A 12,049-nucleotide genomic window follows, 5' to 3' on the forward strand; every position below is an offset into this window, starting at 1 on the left:
ACTGATTACCAACTCAATTGTACCTACATGCTGTCAAACTATATATATATATATATATATATATTTAGAAATTGTATCTTTGTTCATTTTTATTTACTCTATTGCTTGTTATTTGTTTCTTTGTCTGTTTAATTATATAATTACTTGCGATCTTGGACCAATGTTTAAGCAAAAAATAAATAAATAAATAAATAAATGAACAAAACACAAAATCAACAAGACATAGCAGCTTATACAAAGTAAGAGACCAATGACACATGTATATACACACACATAAAAATAAAAAAAATTATGTATATATATATATATATATATGTATATGTATAATATAGTAGTGTATATAGGTACAGTGATAAGTTTAAGCAATAGGTTAATTTAAAATGATATAATAGTAGTCATTATTATTAATTACATTTTCCTGGTGATGTTGTGGAGAAAGAAAAAAAGATATAAACTCACTGAGTGATAGATATCAGTACAATTTGAAACAATCATAGTAATAACAATAATAGCAGTAATAGTAGTAGTAGTAGTATTAGTAGCAGTAGCAGTAGTAGTAGTAATAATAATAATAATAACAATAATAATAACAGTAGTAGTAGTAGCAGCAGCAGTAGTAGTAGTAGTAGTAGTAGTAATAATAATAATAATAATATCATCTCAGCTTTATGAGATTTATGAAATAATAAGTGTTTATATATAATGTTTTTGGAATTGGATTTTATAAGGGAGGGGAGAGGGAAGGAGGACAAATTGTTCTGTAATAATATAAATATCAATACTACTACCACTACTACCACCACCAGCAATAACAATAATAGCAATAACAATAACAATTATATGCTAAATTTACATATATAGAAAAGAAATGAAATAAAATATAGCATATAAAACATTATTATATATATATATATATATATATATATATATATATATATATATATATATATATATATATAAATGACATCAATCAATATATAATTGTAGAACAGTATATTAAATAATACTCAGGCATTATTTATCTATTATAGAAATAGTTTGTATTTATGTGCCATAGAACTTACCATCATTATTATTAATCCATTTTATGTACCATAGAACTTAATAGAACAGCTAGTTTTAATCAATATTTAAGGGTGAGAACAGTGGGCTGAAGATTGTATTAAATTTGTATAATTGATTTTTAATTGCTGATGTATGTTTCTCTTTAATAATATGGTCCTTTAATAGATGTAGCCATTGTGTAATTGATATTTGGTTTTTATTTTTCCGAATGAGTAATATTGTTTTCTTGGCGATAGCTAGAGATATGAGCAGAAGTGTTGAATGTTCAAGAGGAGGGTTAATTTGAGATGTGTCACCTAAAAGGCATAGTAGTGTGAGTGCAGGGATTGTAATTTTCAAGAAATCTGATAGTTTATTAATGACATCTGTCCAGAACTGATGAACAGGTGGGCATAACCAGAGTGCATGAAGGTAAGTGTCTGGTGTATTTAAATCTGTCAGAAGTTACTAGTCCAATTTTAAACATCTTACGCTGTGTTATGTGTGTTCTGTGTAAAAAAAACCACAAAAAAAAAAAAAAAGAAAAAAAAAGAACCACGTTTGTTTGTGGGGGTGTAATTCTGATTAAAATCCCTCACTCGAATAGACAAGATAGGGAAAATATCGCTAATAACTTGCACAAACCAAGGCGATTTCTGTCCAAAATGTTTTACAAATGTATTAAAAACAGTAGACCTTTGAAAAATGCATTGTTTCATACAATCAGAAATAGTAAACCTATTATGCTAGTTATTCTGAGCATATTCAGAGTCTGAATTCCTGATGGGTACATTATTTGCACGTGTGTTTCTTTTGAACCTTAAGTCAGTTGTGTTTTTATTAGTTCTGTCAAGCACTTCCTCATCTCATGTGCTTTCACATGACTGCACCAGTTAAATCAGAGGTCTACTAGACTGCAAGTACCAAACCCTGTCCAAAAAGTTTTGTGAAGTCAAAATACAGAAAGTTGTCAATGGTTTTGTAGGTATGATGGGTCTTACTCTACCTGCTTGGACAGTAAACCAAGTGTCAGCATATTAATGACACATTCACTTAGGAATATAGTCTTTAAACTTGAACTAAATCAGAAATCTGAAAATCACATTTGGCAGCCAATTTTGACTGCAACATTGTTCTAAACCGCTAGGGGGTGCTGTAAGACTGCAAGCAGGCATCAATACCCAGACTGAACCCTTTGATCAAACAAATGAGAGATATTTCTTGAATATCTCTGTAGGTGTACATTTTCATGTTGCAAATCTGGACAATAAAACGTTTTGACTAAAAAAAGATACACCAAACCATGCTGATACATAAACGGAAAGAAAATGTATTTGCTTGCCAAATGGAAAATATGTATGTTTGCCACTCATATTTGAGTTAAACTGATAGGTGTTCTTGCTGTGTAAAACAATTGCAAGGATATGCACAATTTAAAGAGGTTTAGCACATGAGCATGTCTTTCAAAGGTACATTTTCTCTAATTAGTCATCACATGGTTGTTTTTGCAGCAACCACACTTCATTTAAATATGAAAGAGACAGGATCTGACTTGTGCACTGAATTGCAGTGGCCTGCAAAGCTAATTTGACACAAAGCTGCCTAAAGCAGAAGTGTGGTAAACAAAGAGAGATCTTCATGAACAAGGAATGCTGCAATAGACACATGTGCTAAATACAGTGACATGGCTTACTACATATTAGCTGATCCTCTGATTCATAAAGGAAAGGAAATGGATGAATGACAAATAAGTGTTCAATATGAAGGATTAAAACGCATGTGCCAAGTTCTTAAAAATGTACTATTTGTATTCTTAATGGTTTCAGTTGTATTTTCCTTTCTTTTTCAACAATCGTTTTGATTGAATGCCTTTTACCGATTAAAAATGTAAAAGTGAAAAGTAAAAATATTTTCCTAACACTGAATACATGTATATCTATCTATATATAAATTAATAATAATTTGTATTTATACATATAATGTATTTATTATTATTTACTGTATATAGATCACAACAAATATCATACATTTTTCAATCGTGAATTTTGAAAAAGTTCTTGTGTATTATGATTTGACAGTCTGTCCTGAACTAACATTGTCATGCCACAAAACCCAAATTATAGTCCAAACCCAAATATATTAATCATCCAAAATTATCCAAAATTTTAAGAGACTTGCTGACAGTGTCATGTATTCTTCTTGGGGTTTTATCATTTGGCAACCTGAACTAATCTTGCTTTGTCATAAAAATGCTCAAATTACCAGATATTTTTAAGAAACTTACACAGACTTTGACACAGTCATGGGGATCTATAATGGGATCCACTATGATATCATTTCCTGTTTTATGGGTTTCTTGTCAAATGAGAACAAGCAAGCCAGAGGTCATATAGTGACCCTTTTTTTTTTTTTTTTTTTTTTTTTTTACTTGTGGTTTATAATAAACCCTAGTAAATTTGTTACCATTAAATTGACACTGTTTTTCTCACTTTAACGAAAAGCAGGTAAGTAGGACAGTTTGACAATAACATAGCCATGCACACGGAAAAAACACGGAAACAAGGTAAGTTTCAAAAAACAGCTTTATTAATACCTCTTGTTCAAAGATATATATAAGTTTGAGAGTTATTTCTCTATTTACAGCGCATAGTTTTTGCTTCAAACAAACAGAAACAAATCCTACTTGTACAAATTGAAAAAATATCCCCTGCTGTGCCGGTTCGATAACGTGTCAGCAGTAAAGAAAATAGTCCTCTTCATCTTTCAATAATAGTCTGTGCAAAGAAAGAATGCATGTCAAACACACTGTGTTGCTGCTACATTAAGGCAAACCCCTAGGAACAATACACATAGAAAACTCCTTGGTAAAGTGACAGTGGCTATAAGATATTCATCTTATTTTTACTTTTCTATAGATAACTTCCACAAAACAAGCTTTAAAAAAGGTAAAAAATAAAATAAAATCTCTGGTTAGCACTGCACTGATAAGACAATTCAGTACCCTTTCAATTCAAAAGCAAAAATCACAGGTTGACCATAATAGTGAAATACAAGCTTTAGAAAGCAAACCTCCGGGCAACACGATCCATTAATGCCCGTTCAGGGTTTGGAGTGTTGGTCATGGAAGCCGTGAATCAACATGTAAATGGATGATCAGTAGTTTGACAACTTCCTCTCTACTCAAAGTGCTGCGAGGGTTGGCGCCCCTCACCATAATTACCTTGTCATTGGCATGGAAACTTCGAAGACCTCAAAACAAACCTAAAACAAACTCAAATCCACTGCAAAAGGAACATACTGAAAAGTGGATATTGCATATTAAAAGCACAACATAAAACTCAATTAAATTAGGAAAACGAAAGCTACTTCCTAAACAATAGAATTCCTCATCGCTTAAAACAAATTTGTGCAGCTTATGGGGCAAACATGTCTGTTTGAACTTGCAGCATGCTATGGAGTATATATATATATAAAAAAAAATTCTATAAATATCTTTTGAAAAACATTTATCAGATCAACTGATTAAATTAATTTAAGAGACAAACATGATAAACAAATATCAAAGACTGAACAGAGTCTGTCAATGGTTTCAAAAACAACATTTCCAAGTGACCCAACCATCACGGTGTTCCGACTCTTAGTTGGCCACGGAGTCATATCTAATAAAAGTCTCACGGAAGACTGGTAGGCAAGCTTAGTTTTGGTAGATCTTCTCACTGGTGGAGTAGTCATTGGTAGTGCAGGTGTGGGCGGTCATTACTCGGTGGATAGGTTCGGGGCTGTTGCCACCAGCGATGGTCAGACTGAGCAGACTGGTGCACGTGGGCAAGTAGACGTGCTGGACGTGTTCCACCTCTGACCGACACACTGGACACGACTGCAAAGAAAATACATGCATACTTGGTAAACATCTTAAAATGGGTCAGTTGCTTAATTCATAACATGCCAGGGATACTGTTATATTGCCCTCATATAATGATATAAAGCGGACCGATCTGAACAGTTGTTACGTAAAGTATATTATATAAAGGGATAAATGTACAGTCAGCCGGTTGTTATCGCAAAATAAACCCAGACAGGGTGATCAGGACCCTGACATGAAGTGGACATTATCCCACTTAGTACATGGCTACTAACAAAATATATATAAAAAATAAAATACATGGACATTTTATATTGACATGCATTGAAATTATGTAATTATATGACCAGAAAGAAATTGCTGAACAGCTAAAATCCACTAATGGTTTGCGTCATTGCACTGAGATCTGTTGGGTGTTTATTCTGTGAAAATGGCCATCTGACTCCTCATTTTTCAGCCTATTACAAGACTACTTGCCAGATACCTGGATGAGCGGTCTAATAAATGGATATGCGGTTGTTACGGAGAAGTATCAGGCCGCTAGATGGCGCCATTGACAAATCAGAATCAAGTATTCCAAAGAGCTGTGTGATAAATATGTCTGTATATATTTAAATAGATCACAGAATAAACACCAACAGAACTCCAATGCAAACCAGAGGTTGAATTTAGCTGTTATGCGATTTCTTTCTTCTCACATAATTACGTAATTTCAGCGCAAAATAAAATGTCAATGTATTTATTTATTTGGTTATTAGCTGTGTAATAAGCGGGATAATGTACAGTCAGCCGGTTATTGCAAAATAAACTCCTTCCCATCAGGGTTTGTTACTGAATTTAGTCATTTCTAAAATTAGGGGTGGGACTCTTAAGACACCTCACAATTCAATTCGATTTTGATTCAAGGAGTCACTATCCACATTTTTGCAATGTTGAGCAAACTGTCCCTTTGACATGCATGTTCCCTCACCTGCAGCTGTGCAGTACAGTTCTGGCAACAGACCATGTGTCCGCAGGGGCAAAATGCGGCGTCAATCTCCTCCTCGCAGCATAGCATGCACAGCAGCGCCTCCCGCAGTTTCTGCAGCTTCTCCTGCAGCAGGCGGCTCTGCTGGCAGCCTCCGCAGTCAAGCAGCCCCTCCTGGTCACGTGAGGGTGAGCGCGATAAAGGGGTGCGCTCACCTGGCCTCGACATCATTTCCACGATACCAGCATTGTAGAGCGCGCGCCTGGCGTAGTCGTACACTTCCTTGGAGGTGCGGCGGATGTCGAAAACGTACTTCTTGCCAAGGTTGATATTCTCATTAAGGAAAAGTGAAGCCAGATGACCCTTGAAATCCCGGCTATATTGCATCATGACCGCATTGGTAACTGTGTCACATCTGTGAAAAAAAAAAAAAGTATCACACATTAGCACATTATTTGCTCAGAGGCTGACACGAAACAGCTCAAATGATCCATTAAACATATTGGGGCATAGAACAGGTGCTATAGTTGTGGAAATGAAAGATTGCACCATTTGTTATGTGTTCAAGAGCAAAGAGCACTAGCTGACTGGGTTCTCCAGCCCCAGATAAAAGCTTTAATTGCCCAGTCGTTGAAGTATGATGTAACAGCTCCCTGAACTTTCACCTGTTTTAATGTGTGTTAAGGCAACAGAGACAAGCATGCCATTTTATGACAAGGGCTATGTAATGCTGCCACTCCTGTTTAAGTTGATTGATGGGAAGTAAAAAAGCTGATTGTGTAAGGCATTACAATGAAAGTGAATGGGGCCAGTCCATAACCCTTACAAAAAAATCTAAGAGTATAGTCAAGATGTAAACATTACACATGTTAACATGGATTTTAGTGTGATAAAATTGCTTAATAACCTTATCTGTGTAAAGCTATATTTATGAAACAATGTTTATTTGAGCGTTTATGGACTGGCCTCATTCATCTACTTTGTAAGTCCCTTACTGTAACCGTAACTTTTGCTTTTTTTTTTGTAAATAAAAAGGAGGGGTGAGTCGAAATTATTTTTTTGTGGAAATCAACATTATGCCACAAATGCTGTAAACTGAGCTTAACCCACAATACTCCTTTAATACTTAGTTTCAAATCAGTAGGACACAGTTGGTTTCTACTAAGAAACTACACTTCAACAAGAGAGCTTTACCAACAATACCCAGGGCAAAGAGAGAGATTATTTGTCTGTGATAATGTCTACAAAACAATTTTTGAGTTGTTCAGACTATGGCAGGAGGCAAACAGATAAGCTAAATCATGCTAGACACGCCATTCCAAAACCTAGTGGGCTGCCTCGCTGTTTACTGCCTACATAGGCACCTACATTCAGCAGCACCTTAGCCAATATGAAACCTCATAAATATTGATTTGGAGAGCTTTACTTACACACAGGAGACTCAACATTAGTTTCCATTAGCATGTTGCTAAGCTAACAACAAAATGGTCCAATAAGCATATTAGCATTAAGCATTAAACACTGAAAACATTCAATAAAAAATGTTCAATAAAAATTACGTATATTTATCATCTGTACTTTGAGGCAGTTGCAATTTTGGATGAACATTTTCATAAATCTCACTGCAATGCATTCAGGGATTACTTCCTTTAAGAATGATACAAGCTATGCTGCCTAGAATTTGGGCAAAATGAGGTGGAGGGCAGACTAATGTTGCTGCCTATCTTTTAGAACAGCCTTCACGTCGAGAGTGTGCCTACGATGTCTTAAAATGCAGCTTAATGCTTAAAATAGGTTTTGGAACAGAGTTTTAATGTAAAGTAACAGAAGTCCTGTGCACAAGGCGTGCAGTGGTGAGACTGGTGAATTAGTGACAACTCTTGCCTAATAACACATTAAGGTGGAATGAATAACATCTATAAACCATTTAAGAATGTAATGATGCATCATTTTGCTCAAGGGTTTTAATGGTGGTTTCACCTCTGAATGTTCGTGTATTAATTCATCTCACCTGTAAAAGGCATGTGTCTCTGTGATCGCCCGGTACAGTCCACTGGCTGCTCGATTACTGATCAACTTGAACAGCAGGACCACACTGTCACTGGTTTCCTTGGTGACTGTTAAGTACACACTCTTCCCTGATTGTGTGGCAATTTGTATCATGGGATAGGATATCCTGCAATGAAGGGAAAAGATGAGACATTACGCAAAGGGAGTGACATCACAAATAGACATAATTAGACTCCCTGCAAAAATTAAATGAATACATAAATAAATAATTCGGTCTCAAATCAATTTACCTATTTGTACTCTTAAAAAACATGAAATTGTTTTGTTTATAAACTCAACAAACTACCTTCGTGTAGTTTGAAATCAGAATAAAATTTTATTTTTGAAAATTCGGTCTGATTTCAAGTAGCTAGTTTTTCCACTTGCAACATTAGAGTGTAGAAAACCAGTTTTAAAGCTCAACACTGAAATCATATTGGAATTGGGTGCAGTGTGTGAACAAAGCCTGTGTGTACCCTGTACCATATTACTATTTGATATTTATGATTGTGCTTGTGCCTTCATGACTGTTCTTTCGAATTACACCATCAGCACATCTAAGTTGTGTCAACGTGCTCTTTCCTAACCTGTTAACCAGGGTGAAGTCTTCTCGACAGATAGCGATGCCCTCTGGCCCCACTCCGATTGCCAACCTCTGTCCCTCTGCACCCCGGACCCAGTGCCACTCCACTCCATAATGATCCAGTGATGAGACCAGCTGCAGGGCCTGGTACTCCACCGAGCCCTGACTAAAACCCTCCAGAGCCTTGTGCTTTGCTATGATACTGCCAAAAAAGCAACACAGAGACACTTTGAGTCTGGAAGGAAGATGAAAAAGGCACAGATGCTAAAAGACTGATCAAGTGAAAAGAGGGGGAGAAGTGGAGAAGTTGAAGGTAGAAAGTAGGGGTTCTTGATATATCAGCGGCCAAAACATTATTGGCCGATAACTTGGAAAATGAAAAATTATTAATCGTGCAGATCAGTGGAATTACTGCCGATATTTTCACCGATAATTTGTCAAGGTTTATTTGCATGTTTCTATCAAGTGAATAGTTTATTAATTTAAAGCAGCTCTAGTTTAAAGGGTTAAAAAGGCAAAAAGTAAAATTATCGGTATTGCGAATTATCAGTTATTGGTTTTGACCCAGAAATTCCATTTAAAAGCATCCCTAGAAAGATGAGAGAAAAACTTTCTTTTAAGAGGATTTCTTTTTAATTTTATGTTGTGTTTGGCCAGAGATTATTTAGCAGAGACGAGTCATTTCTATTTAAATGAATGGGAGAAATTGGAATGCTCAACCAAGGAGCTCCAGCGCCCAACGGTCAATGGATATAGAAATGAAGTCCCACCTTACAGGTAAAGAGCCAGTCACCTTTTAGATACAGACATAACCTGTCAATCAACTCGAGAACACGCATGCATATTAGCTATACAAGCTGAGAAAATTGTGTTAAGCGCAATACGTAATATATTACTCCAGTATTGTCCAATTTTATTGCTGATTTGAAATACAGTTGTGCTCAAAAGTTTGCATACCCTGGCAGAAATTGTGAAATTTTGGCATTGATTTTGAAAATATTTTCAAATATTTGTCTTTTATTTAAGGATAGTGATCGTATGAAGCCATTTATTATCACATAGTTGTTTGGCTCTTTTTTAAATCATAATGATAACAGAAATCACCCAAATGGCCCTGATCAAAAGTTTACATACCCTTGAATGTTTGACCTTGTTACAGACACACAAGGTGACACACACAGGTTTAAATGGCAATTAAAGGTTAATTTCCCACACCTGTGGCTTTTTAAATTGCAATTAGTGCCTGTGTGTGTGTGTGTATATGTGTATATATATATATATATATATATTATATATATTAGTCAATGAGTTTGTTATCTCTCACGTGGATGAACTATGCAGGCTAGTTACTGAGCCATGGGGAGCAGAAAAGAACTGTCAAAAGACCTGTGTAACAAGGTAATGGAACTTTATAAAGATGGAAAAAGATATAAAAATATATCCAAAGCCTTGTAAATGCCAGTCAGTACTGTTCAATCACTTAAGAAGTGGAAAATTCGGGGATCTCTTGATACCAAGCCAAGGTCAGGTAGACCAAGAAAGATTTCAGCCTCAACTGCCAGAAGAATTGTTCGGGATACAAAGAAACACCCAAAGGTAACCTCAGGAGAAATACAGGCTGCTCTGGAAAAAGACGGTGTGGTTGTTTCAAGGAGCACAATACTTGTTGACCCCTCTACAAACATAGCGCTTATGACTGTGACCATAAAGCTCTATTTTGGTCTCGTCACTCCAAATTAAAGTGTGCCAGAAGCTGTGAGGCGTGTCAAGGTGTTAGCGGGCATATTGCATCCGGGCTTTTTTGTGGCATTGGCGCAGTAAAGGCTTCTTTCTGGCAACTCGACCATGCAGCTCATTTTTGTTCAAGTATTGTCGTATTGTGCTCCTTGAAACAACCACACCATCTTTTTCGAGAGTAGCCTGTATTTCTCCTGAGGTTACCTGTGGGTTTTTCTAAAAGCTAAAACTCATTGACTATTTATACAAAGACACTGATTGAAATTAAAAAAGCCACAGGTGTGGGAAATTGAACTTTAATTGCCATTTAAACCCGTGTGTGTCACCTTGTGTGTCTGTAACAAGGCCAAACATTCAAGGGTATGTAAACTTTTGATCAGGGCCATTTGGGTGATTTCTGTTATCATTATGTTTTAAAAAGGAGCCAAACAACTATGTGATAATAAATGGCTTCATATGATCACTATCCTTAAATAAAAGACAGTTTTTTTGCATGATCAGCCATATTTTCAAAATCAATGCCAAAATTTCACAATTTCTGTCAGGGTATGCAAACTTTTGAGCACAACTCTATGTTCTTTGATCGTAATCTTGACCAACCGGTTTTTTTTTTTTTTTGTCTCTCTATTCAAGCAGATAAGAGCTGCACTGGCATGACAGGAAATAGCCTCCCGACAGCATTCCAAAGATGGCCGACAGTGGACTGACTTGCTAGAAAGACTCTGGTTTGCCACATCCAGTATAAGATTAATTGGAACAAAATGGAACATTGTAGTTTAAGTTAACAGCCAACAAAGTCTAGGGATGCACTGATATAGAAATTTTGACATATGATATCGATATAGCCATTAATTACTTTTATTATGGCCAATAACCAAAAATTACTGATATTATAAGTATAATGTTTGATCTGTAATTTTTTTTTAAAGAAGTGCTCACAATCAAATCTTCAATCTCAAGTTTTACTTGCTTTTGGAAACAATAAGCATCACATTTTCTGCTTCCAATATTGGCCAAATCAATAACAAAAATAAAATGAGCTAACTTTGATTAACACCAACAACCACCGATTATTTATGTTATGGCAAATAACTGATCTGATTATAAAAAATACTGTTTTTGTGAACACATTTTGTTCACAATAAAGTCTCATGCTAATATCTGACATGTCAGCCACTGATAAGTGTTGCCATTTACAAAGCTCTTGTTTTTATTCCGTCTATACTTTAGTCTTGATTTGAGACTTTGATTTGAAAGCAAGTTTAAATGATAATTAAATCACTGCAGACAGGTTTAATTAATCCACTATGATTGCATTTTAATTAGGTCATCCATTATCTAACCAAAACAAGTTAAGAGCCTTGAAATAAAAATAAAAAAAATCTAAATAAGGGGGATTATGTCAAGGTTCTGCCCTTAGTTTTGGGGTTTTCTACTTTGTGGTAGAGCCCTAACATGTTCCATGTCTGTTTTAGGTCTTGTGTCTGGATTCAGCCACTTCAGTTGGTTTGGTTTATTTACTCTGTGGCTGAATCCAAACACTTGTGTTTTGTCTCGTGTTATATGTGAATGCATCTGGTTTTGCATTTTCTCATTTCCTTGTGCATTTGTGTCAGTCTTCAGTGATAACCCCGCCCTCCCGTTTGCCTTTTTATCCGTCTGATTATTAGTTTATTTGTTCCACCTGCCATCTTCGTTATCTCCTTATTTCCTTCGTCTATTTAAGCTCCTCTTCTGTTCTGTCCTATACCAGTTTGTTGTGTGATGTTGCTTGTTTATGTCTCCTGTTAGGTCTCTGTCGGTCGTG

General features: G+C 35.6%; 1 protein-coding gene across 1 annotated transcript in view; it reads right to left on the reverse strand.

Moving 5' to 3' along the window:
• Nucleotides 1-3,608: 3,608 nt before the first annotated feature.
• The window catches only part of LOC127420914 (E3 ubiquitin-protein ligase MYLIP-A-like), a 30,772-nt gene continuing 22,331 nt past the window's right edge, over nucleotides 3,609-12,049 (reverse strand). The window contains exons 4-7 of the mRNA XM_051663523.1: nucleotides 8,510-8,707; nucleotides 7,885-8,049; nucleotides 5,877-6,288; nucleotides 3,609-4,921 (exon numbers count right to left, since the gene is read on the reverse strand). Coding sequence (XP_051519483.1) covers nucleotides 4,739-4,921; nucleotides 5,877-6,288; nucleotides 7,885-8,049; nucleotides 8,510-8,707 — 958 coding nt within the window. The 3' untranslated portion in view covers nucleotides 3,609-4,738. The remainder of the gene's footprint in view (nucleotides 4,922-5,876; nucleotides 6,289-7,884; nucleotides 8,050-8,509; nucleotides 8,708-12,049) is intronic.

The sequence above is a fragment of the Myxocyprinus asiaticus genome, chromosome 30 (genome assembly GCF_019703515.2).
Source record: "Myxocyprinus asiaticus isolate MX2 ecotype Aquarium Trade chromosome 30, UBuf_Myxa_2, whole genome shotgun sequence".
Taxonomy (NCBI): Eukaryota; Metazoa; Chordata; class Actinopteri; order Cypriniformes; family Catostomidae; genus Myxocyprinus; species Myxocyprinus asiaticus.